Here is a 19,068-nt window from a genome sequence, read left to right on the forward strand (position 1 = left end):
TGCATATTTGCATTTGATTCTTTTATCTCAATCATGTCACGGTAAAAAAAAAAACCCAACAACCAGGAATTGCTGAATAAAAAGCAGCTGAAGTGGAAGTTCCCCAGTCCCCCCCCCCCCCCCCCCCCCACCAAGTTATAATCACTTCCTTGATCACTTGATAACACACGCACACACACACACGCATGATTATGAGACCATGTGACAATGATTGTGCAGAATAAAGCTTTACCACCAGATTCAGTGAAGGTCACCCTTATCATGTTTGTATCTCTCTCTCTCTCTCTCTCTCTCTGTATCTCAGATGACTAGGAACATTATTTTATTTTTGCAACCACACAAGATTTCATAACCTTCAAGTCTTGACGGCTCCATTATGGATTCCATGGAGAAAACGTGAAATTTCTATAAATACTATACATGGGTGGATACATCAAAAGGATAGTATCTAATTCAATTAAAATTATTATTTGTGACAAGCCCACAAAGAATTATCAAAGAACCGTACAGCTGGGATTTCTTTTTCTTTTTTTCTGGAGGCTGTAATGCACTGTTCATTACCTGCCAAACATCTGGACAGACATCAGAGAGATGCATATTCACACATTTGGCATGCTAAAAATCCAGATGCTGTATCATCCTCCAGATCTGGTTAAGACCAAAAGCAGAAGAAAGCCTGTCATCAGATGAATTCTCAATAATCCATGCCTTGTTATGAAGCAATGTTAAGTTACAAAGTGCAAAGTAAGGTACAAATAAGTTGTAGGATTCATTATAAATATGATTAAAAAGCCTATAGTTGTGTATTTTTTAACAGATTTTTGAATCCATAAATGGGTTTTCAATGTTTAAATTCAATATCTTTTCCAATCGTCATTCTGGATCCTATCCGGATGAAATTTGGTGGTGAGATAGAGACCCCCACCCTACATGGCTGTCAAATTCCATAATCCAATAATCAACCGAGATATTGAGGAACACATTTTGAAGCTCCATATATACTGCACTATTACTGAACATTTCAGACTGATCAAAATTCCAGGATCTCTTTTGGATCATCAACAAAATGTTTGAGCTACAGCATCTTGTTCCAAACTAAATACCTTCACCGAATGCTCACCGGAAATGGAAAAATTCAGTAGGAAGTAGCAAGGCAGATTATTTACGCCCTGCTAACTGAAAAGTCGCCCTGTGCTAGTAAATAATCATTAAATATTCTTGCACGATATTAAACCATTAAGTCTTCAGTGACTACCTATCATGGGGCTGGATTCTCAGCAGATTTTGATATTCAAACATCATGTATGCAACACCATTTTGGCATTGTTTCAAATGTCACTATCACTTACATTCATCCTACCGTCCTCTCCTTCTTTCTTCCATCACTTTCTTCCATCACTGCCTTTTCCAGCCTCATCAGTCTTTCTCCTTCTCTTCATCTTATTTCTTTTGGCTTCTCTTCCTCCCATCCTCCCTGCTTCCCAGATCAACTTGAGGTATGCATCCGAAATCATTATTATAGATTGTTCTGCAGTGCTGCATCAATAAACACACACACACACCACACACACACACACACACACACATACCTATGCATAACATGGCCTCTGTTCATCTAATAGTGCAGGGAGATTCCTGCCCTCTCTGAATGACATTATTGTTGCATGTGTCTCGCTACTGTTGTGGTCGGGAGAACTTGGATGCAAACACACAAGCAAACGATTCTGCTCCAAATGATGACGAGCACTTGAACGCTGTAAGGTGAGGATAACGACGTGCTTTGTCTGTACACATGAGTTGTGGTTCTCAGATATCAAAGCTGAGAACAGAAAAAAGACAGCAGGATGTGGGTTCGACTGACAGACAGGGATATTTCTGTGTGTGTGTGTGTGTGTGTGTGTGTAGGTGTGTGTGTGTGCGTGTGTTGATATATCTTTTTCATGTTGCTGTTGTTGACGAATCCCTTGTCCTTGGTTTGTATCAAATGAATGAAGACTACACTGCTCAAAGATCGAAAAAAGACATTTATCATTTTGCAAAGACATGCACCCCCTCCCACGCCACACACACACACACACACACACACACAGAGTCCAGTCTTTCTCAAATGACCAGTCAACAAGTAAACATTTTAAAGCTTTGTGACACCTATTGTTTAAACCAAGCAAATCAATGGTGGCAAAATGCTGGTTTGGTTGAGACTAACTGGAGAGCAAAAGAGGCGTGACTGTACCACAAGAGTGTTGCCTCACAGCAAGAAGGTCAGAGGTTCGAATCCATCTTTCTGTGAGGAGTTTGCATGTTCTCCCCGTGTCCGCGTGGGTTCTCTCTGGATTCCTCCCACCACCAAAAACATGAAAATTAGGTGAATTGGTTACGCTAAATTGTTTAGAATTGGCAAATGGAGAGTTGTAACTGTGCTTGCTGATACTGGTTGTGGTGAGAGTATTTTATTTGTGTCCAAAAAACAAATTCGCAACTTCATGAGCGGTATTTTGTTGAAAGTTTTGTCTTGGCTGGAGGGCCACAACAAAAGGGAACGCAGCATGTAGCAAGTTTCACACACAAATACTGTCTTAAAACCAAATTAGACCAAATTAAAATGAATTATATCAAATTTGAGAAATGCGAAGTATTTACAGAATGTAAAATGAGTTTTGTATGTATGCATGAGTGAAGGTGTGCACAACATGTGTGGCTAATTCCTCAATCAGGTGCCTGTTGGAAAAGAGGAACGAAAAAGATTATTTTTGCAAAATGTTTCCCTGGAAAATGAACTCTTGCCTCAGCATTGCATTGAGTGGATTGAACTCACTATAAAGATTAAAAATACAGTGATGAAAGGAAAACAGCGTCGTCACTTTTCCCTCCCAAAAAGTGTGAGCTTTAATAAATAAAGTTCCCGAACGGATTCTTTCAAACATCGAGAAGTTTTAGTCGCAGCCATTAAACTATAAATTGAAGTGAATCAACGCACAGCGGATTTCTCCTGTGAGTGAGTGCAGTAAAAAAAACAATTAAAGGTTTACACCGTACCGTCCTCGAGACAGTTAAACTACCATCAACAAGCAAATGTGAAATTAGCTTTATTCCACCTGCGCGCCTTTAAATCAACTGCGGTATTTCAGCACGTTGGCGACATGCCGTAAAAAAGAGGAAGCAGCGGACAGTCAGTGATACAAAGCAAATAAAATAGCAGGTCATCAGTTTGTTGGTACCTTTACCTCCGTAAAGGTCTACATAAATGCTTAACCTGAACCATGTAGCCTTTATTTTAGGATCAGAAAACTGCCTGAGACAAGAACGGCAATCAAAGCAATGGAGGACAGGGTGGCAGGGGGGGGTTGAGTTGAGTTGCGTGGCGGAGAACTTCAAACGTGAGCACAGAGGTCACACAGATATGCGGCTCAGACAGCAGGGCCGAGCACACATTGACTCGACTATAAAGAGAGAGGGCAGAACTGAGAACATACACATAACATACGCTCCCCGTCAACAGTAACATCCTTCATTCTTATTGTGCGTCTGTGAGCAGCCAGCTGGCGGGCAGACAAGAAGAGGGGGGAGATGGGGGGGGGGGGGGCTTTTTGGGGTCCAGTGGGGACCTTGCTGGGTGTTGTTGCGGGGATGAGAGCCTGGTATCAGGTGTATTGGCCTGAGAGGCCCCTCCCATGGGCATCCCATTCACCTGCTGCCCAGGCTCGGATGAAAGGCCGGAGAGCTTTGGCTCTCGGGGGGCCACAGGCAGGCCAGGTAACACTAGGAGGTCTTAATTAAGAAGATTACACCATGGGAAAATGTTAGCTGAAAAACTGACTTTGATGAAGTGAGGCTAGCCCATCGGCCCTTTGGAATGGGCAATTTACCCTTTGGCTTATATTTTCCAGAAATATCTCTTTTTAGTGATTTGACATGCAAACAGATACGATGAAAATCAGACTGGATAAATCACTGATGATGCCCTTTGGCTATCAGTGGTGCAACAGTTACAGAAATGTTCCAGTATAACATAGTACCGGTATTCATATAACGTAGGAGAACATAACTGAACTGAACATGACAGACGTCCATTGTACATCAAGGGACAACTTCAAGATCAGTCTCAGCACCTTGATTTAAGTTCAGTTCTTATTCACAATGGTAAAATTACTAGTTGAGGGATATTTTTTGCCATTTTGCTTTTGCAGAATATTGTAGTTTTTTTTTTTTTTTTGTCCCATTATATAGTTGGACCAACTCTTATTTATATCCGGACAGGATTATACGGGCAGAAAAGGTCAATTGCTATTCTAAATGGTAGTAAGAATGTTATGAGACGAGGTGAGTGTGAAGCTACAGTGTGAGAGAGCGCTACCGACAGGATGGAAATTTAGGTACATCAAAGAGCAGGGGGGGGGAGAAACAGCTGGTCGGTTTGCGTGTGTGTGTGTGTGTGTGTGTGTGTGTGTGTGTGTGTGTGTGCGTGTTTGTTTTGTGCACATAAACACACCTTCAAAGGGGACCCTAGATGTGCTGGCCCACCTGACTTTAGACGTTGGTCTTGGGACATTTACATACAACACTCATGCACGCACACACACACACACACACACACACATTAACTTACAAACACATGTATATTCCGAAATAAACCCCAACACAGTACACACACTGAAAACATATACATGTACTGCACACATAGATTCCACCTATCACTGTGTCTATGCATGTACCTATGTGTGTGTTTCTTGTCACACAGATAAATCACCAGCTCCACGTGTTTTATTTTTGAGGGGGGGGGGGGGGGGGTGTTCATGCCCTGACATGTCCACACTCTATGCACCACAGCTGGGCGAGATCGGCCCAGATTCAGCCTCTATGGAGGAGAGAACCAGACGGCAGCTACGGGGTGGATCAGCAAACTGATATGCTCTGCACATTATCCTGTTTCATCATGGGAAAACATTTTTTACAGTGTTGTTCACTGCTGCGTGTTCAGGCTTCATTATGTCAAGTTCAGTCTTACTGTAAATAGTCAAGCAAAGTCAGAATAAGAGTCGAGTCGTTCAGATCTCAGTGCTGCTGATTGAATATTTCCTTGTCCTTGTCGGACAACTGGGACTAAGTCTCTTGACTTGCAGTAAGCAAATATTCAAGTTCTCTGTGTATACAAGTACACGTCTGTGTGTTCACCAGAGTCTGTGAAGAGTTTCATTGTCATATCAATGGTACACTTTTTAAGAACGCAACTGAAAAGCGTTTCCATTTTCAGCTGAATCGGCGTCATGGAAACAGCCTAAATGTGTTCATCAGAGGTCTTTAAGCTTTTTTTTTTTTTGTAGAAAAATGTCTTTGCAGAAACTAGAAACCTTCTCCATCTCGATAGATCTTGAACTGGAGCTCAGCATAAATGCAATATAATTACTGTTGGTAATCAATAGTGCGCCAAATTTCTTGCTTATGATACAGATCATCTTTTTACATTCAGTCATTTATGTGTGTGTCCTAATTGTTTTCTTCCTCTGCAGGTCAAAGCTGCTTTTGGAAGTGGTGAGTACCACACACACGCACACGCACACGCACTCACCCACACACACACACACAAGCGTTGACTCAATAGAGCTGCAGTCAGGAAAGGAATCTCCCTGGCTTAAAACAGCGATCAGTCATGTCTTGATCTTCTGTAACAACATGTGTGGTTTTCTTTTGTGTGTGGTGTGTGTGTGTGTGCACGTGCGTTACTTTCACAGTGTTTTAAATGTTGCTATTGCCATAGTTACTTTCTGGACCCTTTCATGATTACAGCCACTATGGTAAGTGTAAGACAAGTGCACTTATTCACACAAGACACGTATGCTTCTCCAAACAGCGTCTGTCACCTCCACATGCTGTAACGCCTCAGGTATGGATGCTGTCATCACGGCCACACACCTCTTTCTATCTCTATTTATGTTTCGTTGAGGCGTCTTTCCGCATTAACTGGCGATACGAACTTGTTTGCATTAACTTATCATCACGACGTAAATGTCCATTTCGAAATATAAAGACTAGAGAATTGAATTGCATTGGTTTTGCTTACATTATTACAGCGCTATCTGCCACAGGGTGTGAAGGCTTAATTAAAGACTATAGCTGGGTTCCCACTGCATGAAATCAGCCTGACTTCACCCCGACTCACGCCGACTCACTCCGACTCACCCCGACTGAAAAGCTGAGGAGACATTGGTCTCATTATTCGTCAACCCTGTTTCTATGAATTTGTCTTAGATTGCATCTAAGTTGCATCAGAAAAAGATATTTGCAAATATGATAATTCTGTGTGCATATTGCTCAGTTATGTACATAAAGCAGAGTTGTGATTTTTTTTTTTCTCTGTTGGATGGAACTCATGCTGCTTTTTGTTCATCAAATTCACCAACCTCAGCTTTAAAACGTTGTGATGTGAATCTTTTTTTATTTTAGTGGTTGTAAGCTTTACCTCCACAGGAAAAACATGTCAAACTGATAAAAAAAAAAAAATGAACATGCAGTTTACCCAAAGGGTTTTAAGTATGAATGTGCTCCTCAAGGTTTTACACAATCTCGAGCCATGGACACCAAATTGTTGACTTAAATATTTTCAGTGTTGAATTGTTGCATCATAATGCAATATAATCAATTGCACTTTCTCAGAAGATTTTACCCAACCCTGTATATATATACACGACCCGCGATCCGGTAATGGACAAAGTGGTAAAGAAGATGAATGAATGAATATGTGTGTGTGTTGTATTAATCCTTTATGTTAGCACTGACAGCTACATGCTTCATGAAAGAGTCAAATATAAAATAATTGAAGACGGTTGTGTTGTTGTGAAGTCATGCTCTGAAAATCTGGCAACTCTTCAGCCTGATCACTGTCTACACCTTTCTAAACTGAGAACAGAGTAACACACACACACACACACACACACACACACACACACACACACACACACACACACACACACACACTAGCTTTTAGAAAAGGTGTAATAAACCTTCCCTGTCATTCTTTCATGTGTGAGGCTTAAGCCTTGTCACACAGACAGCAGGAAACCGCCATGCTTTGATAGGCCCTTCACACCGAGCAGAAATCCACAGACAGCATGCATGGACGTGTGTGTGTGTGTGTGTGTGTGTGCCTTTTACATTGTGCGTATGTGTGCCAAATATGATCAGGATTTAATATTCAATAAAAGTATTATAATATATTTATTGTCAATGTATTAGACGGCCTTACTACTCCGTTCCATTCAAACAGACATGATGCAGGGTCTGTGTTTTCCATCCCTGACATGCAGCGGAGGTGCATTCAAAATACGAACTGGAGATTTGCCTCGATGTGGTGGAACGGCAAGACGGGGGGGGGGGGGGGGGCATTGCAACAATGCATTATGCGTGCGGCCCATAACCAGAAGATTAAATAGCACATGGTAGCATAAAATGCTGCCTTGTTGCTAGGACAAATGCACTGTCATGTTTCTACATGAAAGGGTAAAGCAAAATCTGGTTCTGTAGTAGGTCTTTCATATCTTCAGCAGTGCTTTGAAAGACTGGGTGAGGGTGTGTGTGTGGGGGGGGGGGGTTGTTCAGCTGGTTAGAACCCGCAATCACTGGGGGGTGATTGCGGGTGGGGAAAAAACGGGCAATGGTAAAAACAGAGGAGGGGGGGGATTTCAAGGAGTTGCTCAGTCACACAATGGAAAGACCGAGTCAGGAGAATCCAACCCATTTAGGATTGATCACAAATAGGAGATAATCAATTCCACTTCAATTGAATTCACATGCAGCTGACAGACATTCTGCGAGAGCAGCAGAGGTGGTTTCCCTTTGCTGCTGATGCGGTTAGATACACATTTGTCATGTCAGGACCTTGTGGAGGATAAAAATCCATCGTGTCCCATTCCCCTGACACTCCTGGAAGATCTGCCGTTTTGTTTGGTTCTTGTTGTTTCTCATCTGCAGGGCTTTCTCCTCAGTGAAAGACTCAGAGTCATCCGGAGCATTGGGCTGTAATGTCGTTGTGTGTGTGTGTGTGTGTGTGTGTTTATTTCTTCATTATGTGTGGACTGAACACACACACACACACACACGCATCTCCCCCCGCCCCCATTATGAACACACAAACACCGTTTCATTGATTGAGTGGGGTGGGGAGGTGAAAGACTCTCATTTAGTTCAAATCATTACTCCACCCAACAGATAAATAAATTTAAAGGGAGAAAGGAGTGACAAAAAAAAAAAACTTGGCGATGGGAATGATAGCAGGGCTGAGGACCGGACAGGTGAATTAGAAAAGAAGAAAGAGTGAGAGAGGAGATGTGAGCGGAAGGGAGAGGGTAGCATAATGGTCATCCTTCACATAGTTTTGGTAAATTGTGCTTCACAGAGCATCGCTTTACGCCCCCCCCCCCCTCCATCTTTTTTCCCCGTTTCCTCACTAACTCGCATCACACGCAAGAACACACTGCAGACAGGAGCGTTTTGCAAGGGAACGTCTTTGCAGCGGTCGATAGCACTTGCTGAGTGATCTATCGACAGAGCCGGAGCATGTGAGAGATGAGTTCAATATACTTCAATTTAGCTCCACTTGCTTTAATTACTTCCACCCTACGTGTGTGTGTGTGTGTGTGCGTGTACACGAGTGTGTTCATTTCCCCCCAGAGGCCAAGTGGCATTAGACTACCCGTGATTGGCTGATAATAAAAATACAGCTTTGGCCATTACTGAATTCAAGGTCTGCTGACTTTAGGAGGGAGGTTTGTGGGGGCTGTGAACACACTGTGTATATATATATGAGGGTTAGGGCTGTGAACACACTCATATATGTATATATCAATGCTTTTAATGGTCCCTTCCCTTAAATCATGTGGCCATGACTCTCTACAGAAAGAAATCATGTCAGGCAGACACATAATATTTCCTGAGTCCTGTACATGTGCAATAAATGCACCAATTTCCCAGTACAGTAACTCTCAATGTATCTGTTAAAGTTAAAATTATTTTTACCAACCACAAGGTTGGAGATCTCACATCGAAATATCAAAAGTAAAAATAAATAAATAAAAGCATTATGCAGAATTAGCAGCAATTTATCTGGTTTAGAGGTTCATATGATTTATTTGTGTCCCACATGTTTTTACCGAATGCTCTGGATGTTTTTTGACCTGTAGATTTCAAAAAGCGTTGATGAAAATAATTTTCAACTAGCATACACATGAAATCTAGTGAGTAGTGAAGCATTCTCCTCAACAACCGATGAAGATTTATAGGAAGGAAAAAACAACACACACATATAATGATGCCATATAGCTCATTATCACAGCGAACATTTCCTGAACATGTACTCGTGTAATTACTGAGTCTGCGACCGCACCTCCGAGTTCGTCTGAGGTTGTTGTTCATTATGCCTCTGTGGGTACTGGAACCCAAACGTGCGTTCCCGGGCACCCAGGAGCGTGATTCTTTCAGCTAAAGTAAAATAATTGTAATTAATGTTGAAAGATTAAAATTTGTTTGAAGTTATGTGTCTACATGACTTAAAAGGGATCTATTATGCTGGCACTGTTTTGTGACCTGAGGGCCAATGAAAATGTGAGATGAAATGATAAAGCTGAAATAACCAGCCCAGTCACATTGTGCAGCTCAGTCACGTGGCAACATTTAACATATATATATATATACCGGTACTGTATATATATATATATTGCTAACCAGCGGCAGCATGACATGTAGGTCAGTCTCTTAGGGTCTGACATTCGGTTTGGTGTGTGGTAGGCCAATACATACCATGTTCGCATAACTGCTGACAATAATGTATTCATATGAAGAAAGTGGCATCCATCCAGTTTGCGAGATAGATTTTATTGGAATGCTGTTACATCAGAACTTGCAACATCCATTTTAAACCAGCGAAAGCAAACGGTGACTGTCATTTTTCAAAAACAATAAATCAGCAAACTCATGTTACATCTTGTGGGCAACCTCTGGTTCGTTGTTATAAACTGAAGATAGTGGTTATTTGGGCCTTTGACATGGAATCTGCATCAGTGCCTTCTGTGGTTTGGTTTGGTTTATGCCTGCTTCAACTGTTGATAATAGCAGGGTTGAAGATATGTAATACAGGTACCGCTCACTGATTAGACCAGGAGAAAGCACCGGGATGGCGTGGCGGCGCACGCTACTCCGATTTCTTCAGCTTGTGATGAGTTTTACTTCGTGCTGTTGTGTATTCTGAGGTATTTTAAAACATTATCCTCCTCTAAATGTACATTGTCAGATGTAACAACACTAAGTTGATTTTAAAGTGTTTAGTTTTAGGATCATATGCAGTAAATATCACATATTATTCATCAATCTATCCATCCATCCATCATTGTCTTGTAGATTCGCCATCCTTTCACCTACAGCCACTTTATCCTTCTTGTGGGTCGCAGGTGGGACTGGAACCTATCTCAGATGACTATGGGTGCAAGGCGGGGTACACCCCGGATGAGATGCCAGCTCTTCGTGGGACCATTTATTGACCAATTTGCCTAAACTGCATGTTTTTGGCAAATTATCGTTCTACATATTGACATATCAAGCAAAGAGAAGTTGCACAGTTGCATCGGCACCAAATACAAAACATAACGAATCACCAGTGTGGGTTAGACGAACGGAATATATGGATGGAGCCACTGGTGGGCGTGTCCGAGCAGACGCAGCTGAGTCATTAGTAAGTCAACAGGTAGATGAGTTTAAAGCTGTTTTCTAGGTCTAGGAATTTAGAAACGTCGTTGTGTGTGTGTGTGTTTTTTTTTTTTTGTCTGAATTCAACACAGCTGAGTCACGCCAAGCACCATTAATCTCACACACAGAGAGGCGCTGACAGGGTGGTGCGCTCGTGTTGAGTGTGTGTACGCGTGTGTGTTGACGACTACAGGAAGAACACCTGTGTGGACTCCGCGAGACACGGATGGGTATCAGAGATCACTGACTTCTACACCTGCGATCTTGCTTGAGACAGATGACAGTATTCAGTGTTGTTTTTTTTTTCTTTAATGCAGCAACACCCAACACGAGGACACATTTCTACAAATCATGTTGGTTTTAGTTTCACAAAAGTTTTTAAGGTGGCTTTGAGATGACAGTGTCTTTTCTGTGCGATCTCCACACCGACCATTATCCACCGGATCCAATCGTGGCGACCGAACCAGTTGATGGAAGCCCCTACGGAGGACAGACAGGTGGTGACGAGAGGGCCAAAGGTCTGACGATACACACAGAAACACACACCAGTCCTCACACATCAGTCGGAGAGCCCTCTAGTCAGGAGAACCCCTGGCTCATCTTCACACAGATCCACAGATCACACACACGGACACAGAAGTTGTACTGACATGAATCTACACTTTGACTCACATAAACACTCCCCCCCCGCCCCCGCTCCCTGCGAAGACATACACACTTCAAAGGAAGAGTGCAACCTGACAGGCCGGCAACACTAAGAACCCACATACAGCTTTTTTTCCATAGTACTTCTCAGAAAACCACCTGTTTCTAACAAACTTTCATGTCATAGCTCAATCTCTCTCTCTCTCTCTCTCCCTCTTTCTCTGACAGACTCTCTGTGTCAACACTCAGAGTGTGTACTCATGCTGGTACTCAGGTGCTGCCCGTCTGATGTTCTCTTCATCTCATCCACTGTATGCCCATATGAAAGGATTATATTACACACATTGAACCATGTAGACAGACACAATGTCGGCATGGTCCCCGCTTGTGCTACGAGAATTGTATCTGAAGCATGTTGCCAAGCAGCTGGGCCTGTATGCTGGCACGTACAACACATTTGCATGAGAATAAATCCAGCTGAAGATGTTGTCAGGCAAACAGGTTTAAAGGAGCAAAGTGTACGGCCAGCCAGGGTTCCTCAGCATTTCCCCCCCCAGCCCCATCCCAGGTACTTAACTTTGATTTATATTCTTACAGTCCATCAGTCCCATGTACATTAAAGAGGGTTGAAGGCATGCCAAGATAATTCCAAAGACTCACAGGTTACTGGCAGAGCATTGCCTCCAATCGCACTTGAATTATTAGAATGACTATTGCAGACACGGAGAGAAAGTTTGATAAAAGGAAACTACCTCAAGGTCTGTTCAGAAACTGTTCTCTGGCCTTCGATCACTCCACAAACCATCCTCAGGGGTTGGAGTTTAACTGAACTGCAATGACCGCTCGTCTTTTTTTTTTTGTCGCGTTTAGCTAATTACTATTATGTCTCTTTGATGGTTTAAAAAGGGTACTAAAATGTGCATTTTCTTTTAACAACAGGTTAAAACACTACAATAAACCTTACAAACAGTGAGTGAAAACTATGTAGAGGCTCTGTAAACTTAGCAGCCAGCCAGTTGTAGATGTTGAATTAAAAAAAAGAAATCATAAAATTAAAAGTTCTGCTAACTAGAATTGATCTTGATGGATTATTATTTGTTTTGCCTATCCTGATGTCCCACAATGAACAGTGAAAGTCAACAAACACGGCAGCATTTTAAACATTTGGTTTTAAGTCGACAGCCAAACGATGATCCCACCCATCTTTCTGTCTTGGGCTCATATTTCTCTGTTTTACTGCATACGTGTGTTTCCAAACTAATCCTCTTCTTCTCACTCGTGTGGAGAAGGCATAAGAACAACGGACGAAAGGGAGGATGAAAGACAGTAGCCGTGCACTCAGCCAGCCAATCATGTGTCTAATTGCAATGTCGGTCAGAGAAGCGTGTGCTGTCTATTCAGGTGGATGACTTCAGGCCGTTAGTTTTACTTTGGCGAGCAACAGTTATTATTTATCTATTTCTCACTTTAAATCACTTCGAGGAAAGAATGGCTTGACCTTCCAAAAAGCTTTTGATGCTGCGTACCTGGAGTAGTTTGGAGTTAGTGATTCATTCCATCAGTATGGGTGATGTAACACTTGAAAGCAGCCTCAGCTGAGTAGCTGTATGCAAACCTGGACTCCATAGGTCAGTAGAATGAGAAAAGATGCAACAGATGCATTTCTGCTTTTAGGGTCGTCATTCGTACATTGTTTGCTTCGGCATTCTGAAGCCTGAGGCCGCATAAGTAGAAGTAGCATTCTAACAACACTTTAAATTTAAAGATATTACCAGTGGTCACACATCAAGTTGGCAAATGACACGCGTGAGGCTTTTAAGTGTTATCCCATTTGTTCCCTTTTTTTCAATGCAAATAACTCGTGACTTTGTTCATATGAGATTATAACATTTAATGTCATTCATGCTTTCCACAAAGGTTCCTGTTGGCCACATGCTTTGTGTTCACCATTATAATTGTTAAGCAGTGAAGTTTAACTTAAATGCTATTTGATGAATTAATGTAGACAGGTAACATACACACACACACACACACATAGCCAGTGTCAAATAGTAAAGGTGGGTTTACAGCCCTTGAATTATCTATTGTTAAATGGTAGATTGACTGCACTTATATAGCGCCGTTTGCACCGTCGGTTCCCAAAGCGCTTTGCATTAGGCCTCACATTCACCCATTCACACACACACACATTCACACTCCAGTTGGTTGTGAAAGTGTTGAGCGCTATAGCCCTTGGTTGTTGAGGATTTGTGCGTTAATTGAACCGCATCCTGATGCATCCAACTGTGATTAGACCCTATATGCAGATTCACTGACTTTATTTAGCCAAATTAGTCTCAGCAGAGTCATCGGCCACCAACACCGCCACCAGTGTTTGGAGGCTTCTGGTGATCTATCATATTACTGTTCATTGCAGATGCTTTTTCTTGTGGCAACACAAACATACACACACACACACATGATTGTTATATGTGTGTTACTATCATTCTTATATGAACACAGCCTTTTTCTTCAGTCGGTGTCTTTGCTGTTCCTACAGAAATGGAAACCATGGCAGATTAATTTTACACCAGCTTCAAGAGAACAAAGACTTCATGCCTTGATAAGTTGGTTATCCACAAACAATCAACAGAGTCCTGATAAATGGAGTCTGTGTTTGACTTGGAGGATACACTTTTTTATATTCATTCATATGATGCAATATTATATTATATTATAGTTCAGTTGCCCACAAAAAGACCAAAAAAAAAAAAAAGAATATAGATGAAAATGATTTCATTCCATCTGAGAATGGAAAACAGAGTATGCCATACTATGACAAAACAACAAATAAGGAAAACCTCTCACAACTGGTATGGATATCTTTTTTTTTATTTTATTTATCTCATAATTGTAAAAATATATTCTCAAAATAAATAAATATATGAAATAAATATACTGTAGGAAAGGGGGAAAACTCATAAATAGGAATGAAATCTGTCAACGGGCTTGCAAAGCATTCTCTGTCGGCAACATGGTCGCTTTTTGACGGCATTCCTTCACTGGAAAGAATCCCTAGAGTTCCAGTAGAAGAACATTCTGCAACAAGACAACACAGAACTCCTCCTGAACCTCCGTTGGATTGTCTTTTGTTCCTTGTGCCCTTCGAATCACATTCTCTTCACAAACAGTCTTCGGAGCAGTCTCATGTGGAATTCATCCCTGCAGGAATCACAACAGTCGGTCCCCAGCTCTGTGCGCTTCTCCCAGCGTTCGCCCCTGGTTCCCTGAACAGTCACGGCTGTTTTCCAGTGCATAAAACTACCTTTTCGTGTAAACCAGCCACACTGTATAGAGTATTATGCATTTTCAATAAATTGTTCATGCAGCATTGTTTAGAATAAAATGAGAAGGCTGACAACGCACAGTGGCATTGAGAAGCTACAGCAGTAAAGATCTCCCAACAGTAAAGTTATTAATCCCACTTATTTGTTCCCACTCTTTTGTCATCTTGAACATGCACTTTGAACTAGCAGCTACTTGCATTTAGTGAAAACTCAATTAAAATCTATGAATCACCAGTTTGGCCACCAGGGCGTGTGTATAGGCCATTAAAGTCTCTGTCTGTCATAGGGCCCCTCACATCTTCAAAAGAAGATCCCGGCTGATGATCAGTCGACCTCCCATCTTTTTCCGTCCTCCGACGAACCAATGGGAAGTGATGTTATGCATTTCTTGTGATCCTTTCTTTCCAGACCAACGAGCTCCTCTGTCTCCCTCAACAAAGGGATAAGAATAGGCCCCCCCCGCTCGTGCTTGCTTTGCAGTTCAGGCTGGCTCTGATAAGATCATTGCAAACCACCCCTCAGTCTCAGCTCTGGCTCAGAATGTCCCTGTACAGCTCCGGGACTCGATCCGGATCTACGGGCCTTGGTAAGAAGTGAGTGAACCTCTGATGTCGCCTTGACCTCGTTCCATCCCGAGAGCTCCCATCTTTGTTCAGACCAACGAAGTAAAATGCACCTCTCTCTCCGTGCCGATAGATGTTGGATGAGTAGGTGTTGTACCAGTTCTCCTCAAACTGCTCCCGAAAGACACATTCTGCAGAGAGCTTCTCCTGCGGGAAGAGAGACGAGAAGAGCGACGTATGAGTTTAGTGATGGATGGGAAATGTGCCACCTGCTGGCTGTGAGCAGCACATCCCTGAAGGTGAGAACTGCGTTACAATGGAGTACTAGAGATATCTGCTAATGGAGTTATGTGACCAGCAGGTATAATCGACAGTATATGTGTACTCACCGATCCATACAGTTGTCCCTTGCTGTTCATACCGAGGTAGAGGCCACTGTCCACCCCTCTGATGCTAACCAGCCCTACAGCCATGCTGATGAACTCGAGAATACCTGCACACACAGATTACAGCATATTATTGCACCTGAACTTGCCTTAAGTACATTAAGGTGGCTTATCTGTAAGGAGGGTTATACCAAAAACTATACCCAAACTGCTTTCCACAAAACTCGGTGGAAGAATGAGGCAGTGTTCCAGGACAGTTTGAGTATTGTTTGACCGTGTAGGGTTCTAATGAATGCCATTGAGGTATGTATCTGTAAACCCATAATGAAAGTCTGGACTTGTCTTTTGCACAAAGTTAATTCCAGGTATTGGATGAAATGAAGCGAGTGCCAGAAGTCTCACAGCACTAAAAGAAATCTCAGAGCGATCTGCTTTTGATCTGCCAATGCTGCAGGTGTTTATCGTGACAACCAAAGATAAGCTGGTGAGAGTAAAGAAAAAGAAAAGCCTCCACTCGGAGGAAATGTGGATGAAATGTGCAAATGTTAAATGCTCAAAGTGCCCCACATGGAAAGCGTTTATGTCTCTATGTGCATTAAAGCACCCGCTTCATTAGCACCTGAGTGAAATACAGCATTGTGTTTCAGTAGCTGCATGATGTCAATCATGTGATATTGATATAGATTTCGTGATTATCGTCCTTTTTAATTATAAGATGGACCCCCCCCCCCCCCCCAAAAAAAACTGAACTGTTCCAGCAGAGAGAATCAGGGTATTAAAATAAAGGCACTATATGTACTAAAGTTCCTTCAGACTCTCTCTGCCTTTCTTCCAGAGCATTCACCGTAAACATAAGGTATCTCTGCTGATAATAATAGTAACGGACTCGGTGAATGGGTCTCCGTACCGAATGTGCTGTGGTCCCTCCTGGTGCCCTGCACGGTGCCGTCGGGACGGATCTCCAGGTGGAAGCCCGTCCTGCAGTAGAGCTGCCGCCGCCTCAGGATCCCCTTTAGGTGGCTGAGATTGGCCAGGCTCCGGGACAGCCGCTCCGCAGACACCATGTGCTGCTGGTGGCGGCGCCCATAACCCTCCATCATCAGCCCGGTGAACGAGTTGTAGTCCACCGCCCCAGCTGGGGTGAGAACGAACCGAGAGCCGACGGGGGCCGGAGCGGCTCCCGCGGGGCCAAAGCTGTCCAGAAAGCCGGTGGCGAAGCTCCCAACCTCCGCCGCTGGCCCCATCATATACCCGGTGCGGGTTTACAGCTGCAGGGTCCGAGCCCGGGGTCCGGGGGGGGGGGGGGGGGGGGGGGTGACGAGCGGACCCGAGCAAGCCGATCCCGCTTCAGCCGCGTGAAGCCGAGAAAAAAAAAGAAAAGTTGGGACGCTTTCACGCACGGGGAAATCCAAAAGGATCGCGCGTTTTTTTTTTTTGGCGCAGTCACACGCGCCGTTAATTAGACTGCCCTGCGAGTGAACGCGAACTCCGGCTTTATCTGGATGGATGCAGGTATCCGGCTGCAGCTCTGCGCGCTCTGCACTCCTCTCATCTGCTATTTATTCCTCCTCTCTCCTCCTCACCTCGGGATACTCCCCTCTCTCTCCCTCTCTCTCTCTCTCTCTCTCTCTCTCTCTCTCTCTCTCTCTCTCTCTCTCTCTCTCTCCCTCTCTCTCTTTTATTCCTGCGGTACCCTCCACTCCTCCACTCCACCTCCGGGCATCAGTAGCGCTCTGTACTCCATCTAGAGCTGAATGCGCCCTAAGGGGCTTCGCTTCACCCCAATTTACCTCTTTATGTAAATACATCCGGATCTCTTCCCATTCGATATGACTCGTTTCTGTTCACCGCGCGTCGCCGTCTTCGCGCAGGGATTTGGAGAGGAAATTAAAATCGACTAACTATAAACTGACTTGCAGATATATATGCTTATATCCATTGCAGCGCCGCAACGGCTTTAGTGAAGCTCATAAAAAAAAACGATTATGGATACCTCAGGTCCAAAATTGAACGAGGAGGTGTGAGAGCGTCGCGGTGCTGCGCGTAATAAAGTAGTAACTTAAGTGTGAAACGGACGCGGAGGGAAAAGTGCAATGTGTTAAACAGCATGGAAGTGATGCAGCCATTACCCTAAACGCTTTACGACCGCACAGCGAAATGACTCAGGTGCAGTGGGAGAGAGAGAGAGAGAGAGAGAGAGAGAGAGAGAGAGAGTGAGGAAAGCCCCCATTTGCGTAATTTTCGCACTCGGCTGTTGATTTATTGCCCCAGTTTTATGAAACCCAACCGCGCGCGTACACGCACACACACACACACACACACACACATTCGCGCACTCTCACACGCATACATACACACTTGTGCAAACGACATCACTTGACTGTCAATCCCTTCATTGATCTTCCATGACGCTTTGAACAGTGCGGGAGCCCATTTATCCTTAATTATGGTCTTAAAAGACGAATGAAAGACGCAGACGCTTCAAAGTGCGCGGATCTTGTAAGGGCGTCGAGCAATAACAACCAGAAGAAGGGGATATAGCTGTTTGAACTGCTGCTCAGAGAATAGCCCGGACACTTGACATCCTTCATAGAACACGTATACGGAGGGTTGGTTGTGGGTTCGATGTATCCTTTAGTCACGTTTAGGACTCATCGTTATCTTAGAACATAGACTGATTGTGATCACCATAAACAAATTGATTCTCAATTAGAAATGCAAGATTGGTATTTAAATATAATTCACAACTCTAATTTATTGATGTCATTTAATTTTGCGTTGGGGGGGGCAAACTACATTTTACATCGTCGATTAGCTGTGGTCGAGAAGCACAGAGGGGGGGGGGGGGCTTGCGTGTCACGTGCCTATCTATATGTCATTGATTATGGACAGCGATACGGACACGCGCTCGCGCACACACAGCTGCTCCCTCCCTCGGGAGTGGCTGTGATAAATGAGTTGAAGGTGTAGAGGTGTGTGTGTGTGTGTGCGTGCGTGCGTGAGCGCGCGTGTGGTCTCTGTATACTCAAATCATTTTTTTTGGAGTCTCGTCGGTTTCTTCCCGGTGACAAGGAAACTGAGGGATTGATTGTGAGACCTGTATTTACCGAGTATTCTATATTTCATATTGTGCTGGGGAAACCAAATGAGAAATATATTTGTGTGTCTCATGTCGTTCTCTCCCTTTTCCCTCGCTTCATTAGTATTTATGATCACAGGGGGAAAAAAAACTGAACTTTTCGATCTGAACCCCCCCCCAGGCCAAATCACATCCTGATGCATTTGCTATATGGACACGGCCTGCAGGGAAGAGTTCAGCTCCAATGCCACATTTCAGGTAAGCTTTCACAGGGTCGCATCGTTTAGTTTGAAACTGTATTTTATAGATTTAGGTTACTGCTCTATTCATGAAGATGT

General features: G+C 43.4%; 1 protein-coding gene across 1 annotated transcript; it reads right to left on the reverse strand.

Annotated features, from left to right (window-relative positions):
* Nucleotides 1-15,226: 15,226 nt before the first annotated feature.
* On the reverse strand, nt 15,227-16,895 carry LOC137906838 (fibroblast growth factor 20-like). Its single transcript, XM_068751128.1, has 3 exons — nt 16,559-16,895; nt 15,655-15,758; nt 15,227-15,472 (listed from the first exon to the last, which is right to left on the reverse strand). The coding sequence occupies exons 1-3, from the start codon at nt 16,893-16,895 to the stop codon at nt 15,227-15,229; spliced, it is 687 nt and encodes a 228-aa protein (XP_068607229.1).
* Nucleotides 16,896-19,068: the final 2,173 nt, after the last annotated feature.

The sequence above is a fragment of the Brachionichthys hirsutus genome, chromosome 17, assembly GCF_040956055.1.
Source record: "Brachionichthys hirsutus isolate HB-005 chromosome 17, CSIRO-AGI_Bhir_v1, whole genome shotgun sequence".
NCBI lineage: Eukaryota > Metazoa > Chordata > Actinopteri > Lophiiformes > Brachionichthyidae > Brachionichthys > Brachionichthys hirsutus.

Excerpts from the sequence above, each read along its gene's own strand:
- LOC137906838 (XM_068751128.1), bottom strand. The coding sequence starts at position 16,895 with ATGGGGCCAGCGGCGGAGGTTGGGAGCTTCGCCACCGGCTTTCTGGAC. Across the intron at positions 15,759-16,558 it reads GAGGGACCACAGCACATTCG|GTATTCTCGAGTTCATCAGC; the intron begins GTACGGAGACCC and ends CTGTGTGTGCAG. Across the intron at positions 15,473-15,654 it reads AGGGACAACTGTATGGATCG|GAGAAGCTCTCTGCAGAATG; the intron begins GTGAGTACACAT and ends CTCTTCCCGCAG.